Below are 18,874 nucleotides of genomic sequence, written 5' to 3'. Positions count from 1 at the left end.
CTCATTTGCTAAATCATTTCAGGACACACAAATGTATATCTATGTGGGACTTATATACTGTGCAAGAAGAGTGAGAAATAGAGGTATTATCTGTTTATTTCTACGTCACATCCAATTACACATACTGGTCCTGATTGTTTATGTTTAAGTGCAGCTGGATGTAGTATTCCACTTCCAAGAGTTGGACCCAGTGACTTTAATCAGTCCAAGTTCTGGAAGCAGAGTAATCCACAAAGATTAGTCTCATCATGCACTGCCAGAATGACCACCCATGAATTGGAGGAACAACATCTCATATTCCATCTGGTCATCCTCCAACTAGATGACATTAGCATGGACTTCAATTTCTGTTAGCACCCCCCTCCCTCATCCACCTTTCCCTCTGTCTTCTCTTCCCTTTACCCCAGCTCTGCATTCACAGAGCCAACCCAGCCCCCTTCAATCTCACTTTTCCTCTCTCCTGGCCTACACTCTATACCCAATTAACTCCTTTTGTCTCTTGGTCTGCACTATACTGCCCCTACCCCCACCCTCTTTTTAAATTCAGATGCCTCCCCGTTTTCTTACTCATACCTTGAAGAAGGTCTCAGGCCCGAATCATCGGATACATATGTTTACCTCCTATGGACGCTGTGATACCTGCTGAGTTCCTCCAGCATTTCTGTGTTTTTACTAATTAGCACAAGCAGTCAGAGACAAACTTTTCACGATAGTAGGAGGTGGGGACAGGAATAAAAAAAAAACTGATGTTTTCCTTTGTTGAGACCTTGTCATTTTTACTTCTTAGACCTAACACTTTCAGCAAAGCTTGGATTTTTCAGCCTTCAGCATGTCGGTGGCTCCATCAAAATTGATGAACTTGAGAAGTAATGCTATATAAGAATATGCCCAAGTTACAGGAGATATGCTCCGAGAACACCATTCTAAATCACAATGTTTGGTAACCCAAAGCCACATCATCAATGCATGCATCAAGAACATTTTTTAAAACAATTTTTTCACATAAATTCCGTAAGAAACATATTTTTATTTCAGATAGTACTATTTCAGTCTGGAGAACTTCCGCTGTAAGTATCTCCTTTTTTGGGTAATGAGACCAAATCTGGGCACATTACTCCAGAAACATTTCTCAGACTAGTTGACCCTGTATTGAATGTGCCCAGAAGTATTGAACTGCACGTTTCACAAACATTTCTACGACTGATTCCACCTGCATTGAATTCGCCCATTGTTATTGAATGAAGATCTACCAGGACCAATGTCTGAAGAGGGCGCACAAAATCAGTGAACCGGTGCGGATTCGAAAGGCCAACATGGCCTGTTTCTGCTCCGTAAATGGTGATATGGTTATATATGTACAAGTGGTGATTTGTGAATTCCACTGGGTCAATTTTCGTTACTCAAACTCCATCAATGTAGGGATCGGCTGTATTGTACATTTAGCTCAAGTGATTGACGACTAACGTCTACACCCAGATTGAGAAAGGAAATACATTTGCTAATAATTTGCATTTTCAAACATTAATCTGTTGACCTATTTAGCTTTGGCATACCTGAGTGTAGTTGGAGTGTGGCAGGGGCAGAGCTTGTCACACTTTATCCCGTAGGTATTTCCGGGGCACATGCGGGTCTGGCAGGAATCCCCTGTGAAGCCTGGCTCACACAGGCACTCTCCGCTGATGTGGTAGCACTTGCCCCTGTTTAAGCAGCTGCAAAGTTCAGCACAATTTTTACCGTAGGTGCCGAATGAGCATTGATCTTGACATCTTGCAAAAAAAAACAAAGCCGCAAAGAATTACATTAAAATCTTAAAAACTAAAGTGTTCATTTTATGTAATTATCCCACCCCATAATTGACATTAGAAACAATTCAGGTGTATTACAGGTTGATAAAAGAGCATTTCCCCAGACTACCCATTCTCATCTCCTTTTTGGTTAGGGTCCCCTTGGGACCCTGCTCAAGTCCATTGCCCCCCCCTCCCTTAAATGTACTATGGCCCCCTGGGGGCTGCTCCCAACCACAGTGCAAATACATGCACACACAATACACAGCACATAATAATCACAAATATAGTATACAAAAAGATGTAATTTAAAATAAATATATATAAATATTTTGGGATGATTTACTCGGTTGCATGACACTGTTTATCAATCTCACAGTCAGCAGGAAGAGCCTATTTTACAGACTACCAACCATGATGTTGATCCTCCTTCTTGATGTCGTGGGTGAAAGGGCATTTTTACACAGAAACTTGGGATTATTCTGAAAAGAATTAGCATATTTACCTCCAGTGTGTCCCGATGTGGTCATTTACACAGGGGCACTTTTACACAGCCTTCCTGTGTCAATTTACACTGCATTTGCTCCATAATAATGTGTTGGGGTATGAGTGGAAAAATTACAGGATGGAATTTGCATAAAAAATTTCATCCCGACATTTTTACACTTCCACCATGTAATGGAGGATTTAGACCAGCTTATGCAAGAATGAATCAGAAGACATAATCTAAATTCCACCATGAGGCCCAGAGATGCAGTTGTCTTTTGTTGGTCGCAGACTGTCAGGAGACCTTGAAGATTAGTAAATCATTTATTCAGGGTGATGGGCTATGAATAAGCAATTTTTGGGTAATATAAGCCATGGTCCCACTGCTGAAGTTTGAGACTCTCTGAGGGGTGGAAACGCCTCTCAGCAAGAAGAAAAACTTCTAGAGTCCAACCAACATCCCGGTTGGGGGAGGTGGAGAAGCTGCTACCAGCGCCCTGACAAACCTACTACAAGTGTGCAGTCGTTGCCTCGCTTCGGCAGTTGGGACCAGTCCAGGCGTTGATAAGTATAATTGGGAAGGGCTTGCATTTTGTAGTTTGAAATCAGCTTTAGATTAGTAATAAAGATTTGTATAAACTAAAGTGCTCTCGGCGTGTGTCTCTGTTTTCTTTCGGTAGCTCAAACACTGTGGCCAATCTAAAACGAACAAAGAGAGAGGTACAAGTTTACCAGAACAAATTGGCGTAGTCAGCAGGATTGGTCTCGAGATGTTTCACGGAAAGAAAGAGGTGAGCCCTGAGCAGTTCTTGATTCCAGGATGGACTTCCAAAGATGATGGGTTTGACATGTTGGCCAATACCCTGTCTTTGTTGGGACCACCCATTAGTTGGGATGAGAGGTTAGATCCCGTTAGAGCGGGTTGCCACTCTCCTTCAAGAAAGTAAATTTCCTGATAAAAGGGGACACTGACAGACGGTTTTTGGCTGCTGGCCACAGCTTTACGCCGCTCCATTCAACGTGAAGCAGACATAATTCAGCGAGAAGTAGAATCCTAGCACAAGAGAGAGTAACTAGAGGAGGAGCAACTAGAGGAGGAGATAGAAGCCATGTGACAACACTGTTCCATGATGAGCGAGATTGTTCGCACCAGTCAGGACCGAGCCAAAGAATGGGAGGATAAGCATGTCCAAACGATCTGCCGTAATATTAAACTCCGGCAGCAACTCTGTGCAGATAAGGAAAAGCAAAGGGAAAAACCTGATCCACATCGTATTCGTGCCATGATAAGGAATGGCGACGATCCTGATGTGATTGATGATTGAGATGGGAATATCTGGAATGATGACAATGGTAATAATGCAGATACCCCTCGGCATGTGCCTGACGTACTCCCCTCTGCACCCGCTGTTCACACCCACCCCGTAAGGCAGTGGACTTTCCAAACAAACGAAGAAGGAAGGGGGAATGATGTAATTGAAGAGATTGAAGGGATAGATGATGTCCTGGCCCCCCCAAGCAGACTCAGGGGAAGGTACCCGAACCCCTGCTTGTTCTCAATGGCCCCCCCTCACGGGATGGCTTGGGCATCCTCCCGTCCACTGGGCAGAGGGCCCTGTGGGCCAAAGTGGGAATGGGGTTCGGGAGCAGTCAACGATACGTGACTACTCTATAAAAGAGCTGGACACCATTGGAGACCGATTTAGGCAAAAGATGGGAGAAACTCTGGTGGCCTGACTCCTGCGTGTTTGGGAACAAGGAGGGGATAATATATATTTAACCCCTGAGGAATTGTTGGGATGAGCAACATTGACAACTGATATCCGGATCACTGCTGAGCTGCGTGGTAGAAGAAGAGGGGTGGATTACTTACTTGCCACTCTAGAGGATGCCCTGTTACGAGTATACCCGTCACCAGTAGATTGGGATTTACATTTTTGCAGAACAATGGGGGCATCCCAGAGGAGGGTATAGCAGTAATTCGTCAACAGGCCCTGGCCTCTGCCTTGTATGCAGGGCATTTGAGGCTGTGGGTACATGGGGGGACCCCTGATGAAGAGATATTCACGGCCAGAATGCATACCCGATTGGTTCGTTCCGCCCAACCCACTGTACGGGGACTGGTTCTGTCTGTATCTAGTCCGTTAATTGGGCACCCTGTGTCTGAGGCGGTGCACGCCTTATCTGGGTTTTGAGAATTAGAGTTGGGAGGTAAAATCCACTCACGTACAACCCAGGTTAAATCAGACAAGCAGGATGAAAGGGGAGGGGCTGCTGCTAATAACGGACCGACAAGGAAGGACCTTTTTCTAACCTTGTTAAAGTTAGGCGTACCTAAAAGTGATATTGATGGGAAACCTACTGCAGTCCTTTATGCCCTTTATAAGAGAAACGCAGGGGAACATCATCCCCAGCTGCTGAGTCCTCCTGGCCCAGCTGTGCCTTCTACTCCCACTGCTGCTCCTATTGAGCTGGCTTCTCCTGCTCCAGTTACTCATGATGAGGTAAAACAATGGGTTAAACAGGCTCTTATGGATAATAGTAGCATGTGGTCCTGGAAGCCCCCAAATCCTACTAAGGCATGAGGGTGTGGGCGGGATTCCCGTGTCTACTCCATTGAGATACAGTGGATACACGGGGACCCGCGGCCCTACATACCGGTAACAATCCATTGGAGTGGGGGTAATGACCGCCAATATTTGGCCTTGGTCGATACCGGTGTGGAGCACTCGGTGATTCCTGGTAACCCCGACCTCTGGACTGGACCGACATTTCGAATAGAGGGAATGAGAGGAGCGATCACCCTGGCGAAGGAAATAAAAGTCCGCGCCACGATAGGTGATGGCCCTTCACCTGTATAGTTACATGCTCTGATGGCTGCCACTGACAAGTGTATCCTGGGTATCAATATGTTGGCCAGTACGGCCCTTAATTCTAGCCAAGGGAGATTTGCATTTGGAATTCGGACTATTACAAAAAGACTAGTGGTGGGATCCTGTGATGGTGCCTCCCCACCACCACCCCCACCCACCCCCCGAAACCAGTATGCATTCCACAATATCGTCTCCCTGAAGGGCAGGAAGAGATTACTGCCACCATCGATGCTTTGCAAGAAGAAGGGGTAGTGAGGCCCGCAACGTTGCCCTTTAATAGCCCTGTTTGGCTGCTCCAGAAGCCTGACGGCTCCTGGAGAATGACAGTTGATTATCGTTTTTTGAACATGCCCCACCACTTGCTTCAGCAGTTCCGGACATTGTTACCCTTTTTTAAAACATTGCTACTGGGAACTCGGGAACATGGTATGCTGTCATTGATCTTGCTAATTCCTTCTTCAGTATTCTTATAGCTGAGGTCTCACAGGATCAGTTCGCCTTTACCTGGAAGGGGCGCCTGTATACCTTCACCCGCCTCCCTCAGGGCTATGTACACTCTCCCACTACTTGCCACTATCAGCCGCGCTGATACCGTCCCGCTGGCTCGATGGGCACATGAACAGAGTGGCCATTTGGGGGAGAAGGGATCAGCTATGTGGGCCCGTACACATGCCTTACCCGTCCATCAGGATGATGTCCAGCATGCCAGCTTGTAAAGTCCCACACCGTTCCTCCTGGTCCACATGGCCGAATAAGACGGGGAGCTCGCTTGGCTGCGTTCTGGCAAATTGATTACCTAGGCCCAATGCCAGACTGTGTGGGTAAACGTTATGTCCTAGTAATGGTTGACACCTTTTCGGGCCTGGTTTTTGCTTTTCCCACCAAGACGGCTAACCAAGCTAGCATTATCCAAGGACTAAACCATTTAATTTCTTGTTATAATGTACCAGAGGAAATTCAGTCTGATAATGGCTCGCACTTCTCCGGGAAGGCAATCTGTGATTGGGCAACTGACAATGGTATCTTATGGGTCCACCATATTCCTTATTACCCGCAGGCTGCCGGGTTAGTTCAACGAATGAACGGCTTACTGAAGGGACAAATTCATTTATTGACACCACTGGGGACCCAGAAGGGGTGGTGACATGTGCTGCAGCGGGCAGTCGACAATTTGAATCATCGCCCTTTAAAGGGAGGTACATACCTTTCCACCGACTTCTTTACGCTTCTAAACTACAGCCTATTCCAGAGGAAAAACAGTCATTGCCCCCCATTCCCGAGGTAGAGAATGTCGGACAAAGGGTATGGGTGGCACCACCAGGTAGTGGCCCTCCTGTAAAAGGGGAAATAGTGACACCTGCCCAGGGTTACACTCAGTGGGTAGCTTTTGAGGGACAGGATGGTTTAGTTTGTTTAAATACTGAACGCTTACGGCATTGTGAGTGACATATGTCAGGCTTCTTTGTTCCAGCTTCTCCGTCTTGCGCTCCTGCTGATCTGGCTTAACAGCTGCTTTGATGCCAGCAATTGGATTTGTAATGACGAGGACATTCCGAGGGAGTTGCATGTGGGGACATGGTCCGATGTATCCACTAATATATCTGATATTGTTCAGCATGTTTCAAAATCTGTTTATGAGCTTCAGTGTCTGGGCCAACAAGGATAGTTTGAGCCTTGGTTGGAATCCTTTTTCATGGTTAACTGGTACATTTGGGGGATTGGGCCACAATATTCTCCGTTAGTTGCTCGCATTATTGCTTATTTTTGTGATTATTGTAGTTTTGTTTTCTCTTTTTCGTTCCTTCTGTACTAAAATGCTTATTAGGTCTCGTAAGTAACAAACTGCGACCAAGGGGTGGAATGTAATGGAGGATTTAGACCAGCTCATGCAAGAATGTATACATATGAATCAGTAGACATAATCTAATTTCCACCTACTTTGAGGATAATGTATGCATGTGAATCAGAAGACATAATCTAATTTACACCATGAGGCCCAGAGATGCAGTTGTCTTGTGTTGGTCACAGACTGTCAGGAGACCTTGAAGATAAGTAAATCATTTATTCAGGGTGATGGGCTATGAGTAACCAAGTTTTGGGTAATATAAGCCATGGTCCCTGTCCTGGGTAAACTTGTACCTTTCACTTTGTTCATTTTAGATTGGTCACAGTGTTTGAGCTACCGAAAGGAAATAGACACACACACCGAGAGCAGTTCAGTTTACACAAAACTTTATTACAAATTCTAAAGCTGATATCAAACTACAATATGCAAGCCCTTCCCAATTAAAATTAACAAGTCCTGGTCTGGTCCCAACTGCCGAAGTGAGGCAATGACCGCACACTTGTAGTAGGTTGTCGGGGCGCCGGTAGCAGCTTCTCCATCTCCCCCGACCGGGACGTTGGCTGGACTCTAGAAGTTCTTCTTCTTGCTGAGAGATGTTGCCACCTCTCGGAGAGTCTCAAACTTTAGCAGTGGGACCATGGCTTATATTACCCAAAAACTGCTTACCCAAGCACCTATTCCCAGCACAGTAAGAAAGATAAGCGAGCAAGCTAGCATGCCTAGGCTTCTATCAAATAACGTAATTTTCAGCTTATCACTTTGAATACAATGGTTTATTTTGCGTCAAGGCTAGGCCTCAGACAGTCTGTGACCAAAACAAGCAGGAAGATTAAATGTTCTTGGTACACAGATGTCCTTTTGTCAGATAACTGCATCTCTGGCCCCTCGGTGGAATTTAGCTTATGTTTGCTGATTCTTAAAAAACAAGCAGGTTCTTAGTCTTGAAGAAGCAAAGGCTGGAAAAATAAAAAAACATGGTTTAAACTTTCCATTACAGTCCCACTGCTGAAGTTTGAGACTCTCTGAGGAGTGGAAACGTCTCTCAGCAAGAAGAACTTCTAGAGTCCAACCAAAGTCTCGGGAGAGGTGAAGAAGCTGCTACCAGTGCCCCAACAACCTACTGCAAGTGTGCAGTCATTGCCTCGCTTCGGCAGTTGGGACCAGTCCAGGCATTGATAAGTATAACTGGGAAGGGCTTGCATATTGTAGTTTGAAATCAGCTTTAGAAATGCTCTCGGTGTGTGTCTCTGTTTTCCTTTCGGTAGCTCAAACACTGACCAATCTAAAACGAACAAAGTGAGAGGTACAAGTTTTCCAGGACACACCAGAGCAGAAATTTTCCTGTAAGTTTCTGCTGTTCAGTGGCTGTGTACAAGTGCCTAAAGATACTGTGTGATGGATGGAATGGGTCTTCTATAATTCTTTGAGTTTATTTAATTCTAGTCCTAGATTTATCCAGAGCAGAACCAATCATAAAGTATCCCAAATACTTATCCTGCACCTGTTCCACTTTATTAAATGAATAAAGTTTGTTGTCATAAGTATAAATGCTATCTCAAACTAACTTATTTTATCTCTTTCCCAGTTCTGATTCAGAGGATTGGGCCAAAAATGTTACTCCACAGAAACTGCTAGAGTTCCCCAGTGCTTCCAGCATTTTCTGTTTTAATAATAGATCCACCCTTATCTCGTTTGAAGTTAGACATTTACCAGTTAAGGTATCCTACTTGTGATTGCTCTTCCTTCTTCATTACTAATCTGAACTTCATCACACCATGATCAAAGCTCCTCAAAGATTTCTTCCACTTACACCTGGTCCACTTTATTGACTTCACTCTACTTAACTAGGTCCACTAAAATGAAGTTGGGCCTCAATCTAAGAAAAAATAAATGGTGGCGGTTCACCCACGCGGCAGGCGAACCGTCGCCAGCAGTCATGGTCGAGTCCACAGTCAGAGAGATACTCAGGAGCTCACAGTGCAGGGGAAAACAATGGACAGGAAGTTGACATCACAGGAAGTTCTGCCCCCCCCAACGGTCCAAAGGCATTTGGACCCGACACGATCGACTCCAGCAACATGGATAACGCAAGTGACTCGACTTTTTAAAATGCAATTTTACTTAAACTTCCAACTGTCTGGACCGCTCAGCCCCTCATTTAGTTTCAACAAACAGAGGCCCAGTTCTGGGTCAGGAACATTATCTCCGACTCAACGACATGGCAGCAGTGGGTCAGACAGTGAACTGACATTAGCCTTGATCATCATTGACCAGAGTCAACCACACCAGCTGGGACGGTCCATGATGGGCATAGAGGTAAACAGTAACAACCTGTTTAACACAGGGAGCACCGAGCGTTTCATACACCCAGGCACCACTGAACGCTACTCCCTGACTGTGTCCCCTGTGAAGAAGTGCTGGGTAGCACTAGCCACCAAGTCCCTCTCAACAGAAATCCGTGGGAAGTGCTCCTTGAACCTAACCATGGTTGGGGGGTGGGGGGGGGAAACGACAATGAAATACAAAACTTTCAGACTGCTGGGGATGCCCCTTTTTAGCACCCCATCATTTTGAGACTGGATTTCCAGTGCCAGTTAAAAAGGGTACTGATGCAGTTTGACGGCCCCCCCGTTCCCCGCTCTCAGTCAGGAATGACCAATTCCGGGAGGTCCCACATCCCCCTTTTGGAGAGCCCCAATCACGCATTGGGAGGCTGGGCAGTGCTACCAACTTGCGGCCTGATCACCCTTCAGGTCCCTCCAGCCTCGCTGTTCCAAAACCTCGCCTCAGACCGTAAGCCGGTGGCCACTAAGAGTAGACGGTACAGCCTGAAGGACAGGGGATTCATTAAGTCCGAGGTGGAATGATTGCTGAGGGAGGACAAAATAGAGCCCAGTAATAGAGGGCACAGGAGCTGGTGGAAAAGGGGGCAGAGAAGAACCACATGGTGATTGACTACAGTCAAACCATCAACCGGTTCTCCCTTTTGGACACTTAGCCCCTGCCCAGAATTGATGGCAAGGTGAATGAGATCGCAAAATACAGGGTCTTTTCAACCATAGATCTCAAGTCAGTGTACCATCAGATTCCTATCTGCCCAAAGGACCAGCCCTACACAGCATTTAAGGCTAACGGTCGACTGTACCAATTCTTAAGGGTCCTTTTTGGCCTCACAAATGGGGTGTCGGTGTTCAAAAGGTAAATGGACTGCATGGAGGATGACAATGGGTCACTTACCCATACTTAGATAATGTCACCATATGTAGCCATGACCAGAAAGCACATGACAACAACCTGCAGAGGTTGCAACCTGCAAAAGGCCTCAACCTAATATATAACCAGAAGAAGTGCGCATTCATCATGGAGGGGCTGGCAATACTGGGATACATGGTGGAACATGGTGTGATTGCCCCCTACCCTGAGCGCATGCGTCCTCTCCTGGAATTACCTCTACTACAGAACCCCAAGGCTGTAAAAAGGTGCCTGGGGCTTTTTTCGTATTACACACAATGGGTCCCTAACTATGCCGACAAGGCTCAACCCCTGGTGAAAACCACAACCTTTCCCCCATTGGTGGAGGCTCGTAAGGCCTTCGAGAGCATCAGGGATGAGATCACCAAGACAGGAATGCATACTATCAACGAGTCAGTCCCGTTCCAGGTGGAGAGTGATACCTCTGACTACACCTTGGGCGCCACATTGAACCAGGCAGGCAGGCCAGTGGCATTTTTTTTGTGCACTCTGCAGGGCCTCAAATGCAGACAATCTGCCGTGGAGAAGGCGGCACAGGCTATAGTGGAGGTGGTGTGCCACTGGAGGCACTACTTGGCCGGCTGGACATTCACCCTGCTGACGGACCAGAGAGTCATCACCTTTATGTTTAATAACAAACAGCGGGGCAAAATTAAGAATGACAAGAACATGCGGTGGAGAATTGAGCTGTCCACCTATAATTATGAGATCTTGTACCGGCTGGGTAAGCTCTACGACCTGCCCAACACACTGTCCAGGAAAACCTGCGTCAGGGTGCAAGTAGATTGCCTTCTCGCCCTCGACGACAGCCTCTGCCATTCCAGGGTCACAAGACTCTACCACTTGGTGAGGGCATGTAACCTTCCCTACTCGGTGGAGGAAATCAGAGAGCTGACACGCAATTGCCCCGTCTGTGCAGAATGCAATCTGCAGTTTTACAGGCCAGAAAGAGCCCACCTCATCAAAGCCACTCGCCCCTTTGAACGCCTCAGTATAGACTTCAAGGGGCCCCTCCCATCCACGAATCAGAACAGCTATTTCCTGAACATTGTGGACAAATACTCACACTTTCCCTTCGCCATTCCCTGCCCTGTATCGTTAAAGCACTCCGCACCATATTCACTCTGTTTGGGTACCCCGCATACGTGCATAACGACTGGGGTTCAGCATTCATGAGTGAGGAGCTGCAGTGTTACTTCCTCTCCAGGGGCATAGCGATGGGTAGAACCACCAGCTACAAACCCCGAGGGAATGGCCAGGTAGAGAGGAAAAATGGCACCATTTGGAGGGCAGTCCTGTTAGGCTTAAAGGCAAAAGGGGTGAATGTGTCCCAGTGGCAAGAGGTACTCATGGAAGCGCTGCATGCCACCAGGTCCCTACTCTTTACGGCTACGAATGCGATGCCTCATTAAAGATTGTTCTCCTTCCCTAGGAGGTGGCGTCAGGAACAACGCTCCCGGTCTGGCTGATGGCTCCTGGGCAGGTGCTCCTCCGGAAGCACATTAGGACCCACAAGGCAGACAAACTGGTGGAGGAAGTGCACCTCCTGCATGCGAACCCCCAGTATGCACTGGTAAAGTACCCAGATGGATGGTATGACACAGTGTCCATTTGGGACCTGGCACCCAGCATGGGAGGTGCACCCTCTGCCTTTGAACAGTGACCAGCCAGCCCAGGGACCACCCGGGTTGAAGACAAAGAGATCCCACCACCAGCACAGCCCCCTGAATGTTTTACCCTGCTGGAGGGTTCCCCTCCCCAGTTACTAACTCCCCCTCACACCCACCAAACTGGGAGGCACAGACACGGTTCAGCCTTCCAACAACCAGCCCAGTGATCAAGCCATCGGGTTGCTGGAGCAAGAAGCACAGCCAGCAGGACTACGGAGGTTGCAACGATGGGTAAAACTACCAGAGAGGCTAAACCTGTGAACATTATTGTGCAACTCATGGACCGTAAAGACAGTGCCACGCATCACCCCGCCAGACTCTATCTAAAAAGGAAGGGTGAATGTGGTGGAACATGGTATTGCAGGCACGTTCCTCACTGAGCTGGGCAGGCTGGCCCACCTGCGGAACTGGTAGCCCCACCCCCTAAGACCCCTAATAAAGGCTGAGAGTCCTATTCTCCTCCCCCATTCCTGCCCTTGGACTTGAGCCAGCAGCATGCTGAGGCATGCTTGGATCTTTAGATCAATAAAGCCTTTGGCCCTTACTTCATGTCTGTGAGTGGTCATTGATCACACTACAGCTTGGTGAAACATTTCCACAAGCACCTGAAGGCATACATCCAAGGGCCCAACTGGGCAGACGAACTCCCCTGGGTGCAGTTGGGCATCTGCACAGCCCCCAAGGAAGACTTGGCAACATCATCCGCTGAACTAGTTTACGGTGCATTGATCACACTACCTGGCGAATTTGTGCCTGCATCCCATGGCCAAGAGGACATAGCAACAGAGGTCCTGGCTAGACTTTGGGAGAGACTCAGAACACTGGCTCCGATGCCAATATCCCATCACAGGGCAAGCCCCTTCTTGGACCCAAAGACTTGCAGCAGAGTGAGTACATGTTCATCTGCTGAGGAGGGCACAGACCACCTCTGCAGCGGCCCTTCAAAGTGGTACATCATAACGGGGCAACTTGTGTTTTGGATGTGGGTGGCCAGGAGAAGACATTTACCATAAACCATCTCAAGCCAGCACACCTGGGCATTGAGCACCCAGTTGTGGTCCCAGCAGCCAAGAGGTGAGGGTGGCCATGTAAAGTAGACAGTGTTCAGAGTATGGTTTCAGTGCCTCCTATCGCCGATTCGGTGGGGCGGGGGGGGGGGGGGGGAGTGGTGGTGTCATGTGGTGGCTCACCCATGCGGCAGGTGAACCGGTGCCAGCAGTTGCAGTCGAGTCCGCAGTCAGAGACATACTCGGGAGCTCTCCGTGCAGGGCAAAACAACAGACAGGAAGTTGACATCACTTCCTCCCCGCATAAGCGCTGAGACCGCTGGGACCAGTAGGGACCTTTTAACCGCGCGAGTTTGAATCAGTAATTCAGTTGGTTTAAAACTCTACTCAACTCAGCGTGTTTCTTCCACTCATGGTGATCAAAAGCCACAAAGCCATATTGGTGACTTATAAGAGATCTTAAAATTGAAGGGGTAAATGTGGAGAAGTATCCCGTTGAATGTGGCTAAACAAGGGGAGGTACATTCAAAATGGTCACTAATAAACACAGTAAGAAACTTCAGAGAGAATTTTAACTTGAAGGGTGGCAAATGTTAGACCCATTACTACAAGGAATGTTTGGGATGGATGTGAAGGGAAGTTGGATACATACGTGAGAAAATAAAGACAAGAAAAACGTGGTGATAGGATGGGATAATAAGGGGCAAGAGGAGGGTTGTGGGCAGCATAAAAACAACACCATTGAGCTGAAAAGCCAACATCGGTCGAGTAAGTTCAAAGTAAAATGAAGCTATCAAAGAATGAAGCCTATCTTCCAAAATCCTGTCACGTCAGGCTAACACATTTTAAACAAAAAATAGCCTGATCATTTTTTTTACATCTAAACTTGTGGACAGATAATCTATTTTCAGGCAACAGTCATATCACTTTGTCACAGAAATTGCTACCCAGGCTCAGCTGAGATGATGGCGACTGTACAATGATTCACTTGTTTGCCAGTGATTTATTTTGTCTATGGCTCCTGGTTTAGACAATGCCAACTCTATTCCCACCCTTAAACTGGGAGAGCTCTGTGACCTTGATTATGGATCATCAATGCAAGTGCAAGGACCCCTTCCTGTTGAGATACAGTTTTGAATAATAGTGAAAGTGGGCTGATGGATTGTGAATACCCTCATTACCTCTGAAAGAATTCAATGTGCTCCATGTTTTTCAGCATTTCATTAACATTCTAAGAAGGGAAAAAAAATCCAAGTAAAAAGCACATGGTGCTGCAAATGTATCTGTAGTTTTTTAAAAAATTTAGACATACAGCACAGTAACAGGCCATTTCAGCCCACATGTACTAGCCACCCAATTTACCCCAGTACATTTCGAATGAATATTCATTCTTAGGTGGATCATTTAATATTTTGATCTTCATCATAAAATTCAAAAATCATATCAAAGGCAAGCTTTTATATTTTTCCATTAGCATAAAAGTAAACTTTTGATTACTTGCATTTCTGAGAACAATTGTCTATATCCTAAGTGAAATAAGCCAAGGAAACTAAAATTCTATGTGTCAAGAAAGAGAAGTACAAAAGCAAAAAGCCTAAAATATAATCACTTTGTTCAACTCATTAACCAGTCTGAATCATAAAATAGTCAATGTACTTAAGACACAGGCAGATAGATTTTTGAACAATAGGGGAATTAGGGGTTATGGGGACAGGTGGGTAACTGGAGCTGAGACCATGAAATGATTTCATTGAATGGCAGAGCAGGCTGAATGGGCCAGATGGCCTTTTCCTGCTCCTATGATCTTACACTCAACGAGTCAAGAACATTTATAGAAAGTTAAACATTGTTAGCAATTCATGTTAGTGTGCTCTTTTGAAAGATCATGGACCTGAATCATTGACACTGATGCTCCGTGGCCGGCCCACTGAGGGTGTCCGACACTTTCTTGTTTTCATCTGCAGTTTGTTTTGGGGCCACATGCTTGCAATATAGCAGTGTTCACCCAACAACTAGCAAGTGGAGAGGTTTCCCGGATGGAGCTGAGAGAATGATCAATGAAAAACATGGTGAAGATCAGAGAAGCACAGAAATTGCTGATGTTAGAACCTTGAGCAAACCACGAGAAGCTGGAAGAACTCAGTGGGTCAGGCAGCATTCGTCGATTATGAATTAATCGTTGAATAATATGGAATCTATGCACAGAATGGAATTACTTCACCTTCACAGAGATCGTGGGAAAATTCATTTTAATGGCACACCACTACAAGTTTCAGCAAGGGAACCCATGGATAAATATCAAGAAAGTCTTATGTTTCCAAAGCATGTTTTATAACAGCAAGGGGACTCCTACTTTGCAGGTGACGCAGGCAATTGGATCCTTGCCTCAAAATTAGAAGACTCTGGAACACCTGAGATACTGCCTTTGTCAGAGCAGAACACACCTCATTTTAACATCTAACAGATGATACCCCAAAACTCTCCACTGTGGTTGGAGTCACAATAGGATGAGATGTTTCAATGAGATCTGTGCTTATCTCTCAGCTGGATGTAAAAGAGCCTGTGATATTATCCTGCAGGAGAGCAGGGAAAATGTTCCTGGTGGACTGGAGCAATTAGAGGAAAGTTATTATTATTATACCATGATTATTTTTCCCATGCGCCTCTGTCCACTTTCATCTCACTGTGGATCATGCTGGCTTCTTGTCAGAAGTTGCTTTATTCAAGTCACTAATGTCAAGTGACTCCCTGTCCATTATTTGAGGCGTCATTTTTGACTGATCTCATCTAACCTCTGGTCAAGGAGCACCAATCTCAGTGTTCTCTGCCAATCCAACACCTCTAGCATTTAGGATCTGATTATATTCAGTTAACTACATCAGGCAGGTAGCACTTCCAGCAGACCTGCAGATCCCACATTGGCCTTGTCAACCAGCCCAAAAATTGCAGAACTCAAGCGGGAGTTCCATAAAACCATCCCAATAGGAAATTCATCCCAGTGCATTGGTCAATAAGAACCCCTCAACCCACATAGCTAAAATAGATTATCTGCTCATTATTACGTTGTTGTTTCGAGGAAGTAGCTTAGTATAAATTAGACATTGTAACTGTGATTATACTTTGAAAGCATTTCATTAGTTGTAAAGTGCTTTGGGACGTGAAAGGTGAAAACCATGTTTTGTTTTACAGTCATGAAGCTTCCTCCTTGCAGTTATCAAGCTCCTGAATGAACCCACAACTGTGCTCTCATGCTGCCCATGCTTAGTACTGATTGCTTTTTTTTTACTGTTATTCTCTGGTTCTTCTCCTTTACATGGACGTATGAATATTAGAGTTGACCTGTTAGACTGCTCACAGAAGAACCTTCTCACTGTACCAGGTATAATGTGACAAACGTAAACTAAAACAGCTTTGAAGTATTTCCATCCTTCAAAGGTAGATAACATGGTACACAACAAGAACACAGTGAACTCCCACCAAATATGGTCGATGTATAAATGTTGGTCTAGGAACCAGGAAGAACTTCCCTGCTCTTTTTTAAAATAATGCCACATAGTCATTTAAATCCACTTGAAAGGTAGCCATGTTTTGACCTGGAGGTGAGAGGGTGTTATCCTTTGAGCAAAAGCCAATGCTCTATGGAAATATTAATGAAAGTTTGTTGACACTACATGCGCAGCAGCTGGTTGGCTAGCAGCAATACAACCACAAGACATATGAATGTTGCACAGTAGCATTTAAGTTGTAGGTCATTCAAAATTGCAAGGCTTGCCACAATCAATCAAAAATACCATATTACAAGGGGAAATTAGAATGTTTAAATAACCCATTCTTCATTTTTCATTTTTGTTCCATAATTCAATTTTGGAAGTGTCAACTGGAATTAATTGAACCCAAATGTTTGCCCAACATCTACTCCCTGAAAAGAAACAAAATGTTTGCCAAGTGCTGATTAGGCAAAGAACAATAAAGTAAAATATAGTCAAAATTGTCTATCTCATCACAAGAATTCAGGAAAATAGCACTCTTCCAATGCCTTGAGAAGCAGCCAAGAGTCTCCTGATCTCTTTACAAAGCCAGCATAAATCACAAGCAAACTTCCTGCATTGTTTCTTGAAGGGGGAATAAGGAAGCAGGCAATTTACTCCCAGTATCTTCTGCTCCACCCCACCAATGTAACCTAAAAACTGAACAAGTAAATGAATCTCTGTGTGGGGTGGGCTTGTTGCCCTCAGGAAATCCCAGAAAGTTAAAAGGGGATAGGATAAGATTACAGAGATAGGGAGGGGAAAAAAACCCATTAATTGCTCCACTAATTGCTCCTGTAACTTCAACTCCCCAGGTCTTCAATTCTAATTAAACCCGAAACCGACCTGTTCAATGGAGTTGTTGGTCTCCTGCTCTAATTCAATCATCTGGTCCATTACTAAACTCCCTTAGCAATGATGATTGCTCAGCTAAATATCATTCTTAGTCCATTTTCAAACTTCCTGACACCACAGTAGTGGGTCAGGAATCAAATAGCAATAACAGAAAGAGTCTGGTAGCATGGTGCCAAGATTAAACAACTCTCTCAATGTCAATGAGATGATCATTGACTTCATGAAAGGAGACAGAGTCCACACTCCTGTCCATTTTAATGCCTTTGAAGTCGAAGGAGTAGATGGCTTTAAGTTCTAAGAAATAAATATCTCCAATGATCTGACATGGGACACGCACATTGATGCCATGGTCAAGTAAGCGCACAAACACCTCTACCTTCTTAGAAAATTCAGTATGTTCCCCATTGTTTCTCGATAACTTCTATCGGGGTATACTTTTTTGTTGCATCACAGCGAGGCATTATTGAGCTGCTCTGCTCAAGATCAGAAGACTCTACAAGTGGTAGTGAATACAGCTCAGAACATAACACAAAATTCCACCCCTCCATGGATTCCAACTACATTTCCTGTTGTCTAAGAAAAGCAGGCACCATACTGAAAGGATCCGCACACCTGGACACACTCTCTTCTCCCACTTTTCATTGGTGAGAAAGCTTAAGAGTTTGAAAGCATACTCCCACAGGCTTAAAAACAGCTTCTTCCCTGTAGCCATCATAACCTCATAACAGTGCTATCCAGCTGCTCTTGCTAATTGATCTTCTTTTCATTGATATCCTCTAATTGACATCATCCTGTGTGACCCAGTTTCAAAATGTTTGATAAAGGTCATATTATATGAAAGTCATTTTATAAATACAAGTTCCTGTTGAAACCTGGTACCAACAGTTCTGAGGAATGAGCGAAGAAGAACCTTGCAAATGGTGAAACCCACTTAAAATGACAGCAGAAAATCTACACTGCAGGCTACAGCCTCCAAGACATAAAGATCAAACTAATGTACACCAGAGATGGTGCCTTGAGTAAGTCACTGGGACACACAGGGATCACTGTTCAGAGTGCCTCAGTTAATCAGGACCAAAAGCAGATTAAGCATGTAGCCTCCATGGGAAAATTATCCAGCATTTGTACAGTTGTGAACATTAAGCGCATGCTCAACAATTTATTAATATTTAGCATAGGTACTTCATATGCACAGAGATGGCAGGGAGAGGATAGAATTGCTTTCCACCAAGAGTGAAGACGTAAGATTCTGTTTACTATAATCTCTGGGTAATTCTATCTCTATGTTTTCAGAACAAATTAATGGTCCAGATCTTACCGCAGTCAAGCACACACTGTTAATAAGATCATTTTCCATATCCTTCAACTCAAAAAACCTTTGCCTTAAAACCTGCTGTGTGCACGAAATGCTAATGGCTCGCCGAGGGCAATAGAACATGAAGGATATGTAGAGACTGTGGGGCAAAACTCATCCGTCACCAATGAGATAACAGCAAAACTGAGGAAGGAGAGAGAAGAAAACTCAGATACTGAGAGAGAAATAAAAAAGAGGTAAAGAAAGATGAGAAAGTGAG

At 45.3% G+C, this 18,874-nt stretch overlaps 1 protein-coding gene across 6 annotated transcripts in view; it reads right to left on the bottom strand.

Annotated features, from left to right (window-relative positions):
- Positions 1-18,874, bottom strand: part of megf10 (multiple EGF-like-domains 10) — a 227,157-nt gene that overhangs the window by 64,969 nt on the left and 143,314 nt on the right. For all 6 annotated transcript variants that reach the window (XM_069921930.1, XM_069921958.1, XM_069921937.1 and 3 more), the window contains one exon: positions 1,554-1,766. In XM_069921930.1, coding sequence (XP_069778031.1) covers positions 1,554-1,766 — 213 coding nt within the window. The remainder of the gene's footprint in view (positions 1-1,553; positions 1,767-18,874) is intronic.

This window comes from Narcine bancroftii, chromosome 1, assembly GCF_036971445.1.
Source record: "Narcine bancroftii isolate sNarBan1 chromosome 1, sNarBan1.hap1, whole genome shotgun sequence".
Taxonomy (NCBI): Eukaryota; Metazoa; Chordata; class Chondrichthyes; order Torpediniformes; family Narcinidae; genus Narcine; species Narcine bancroftii.
Note: the sequence above shows the minus strand (reverse complement) of the source record. Positions and strands in the feature narration are given on the sequence as shown.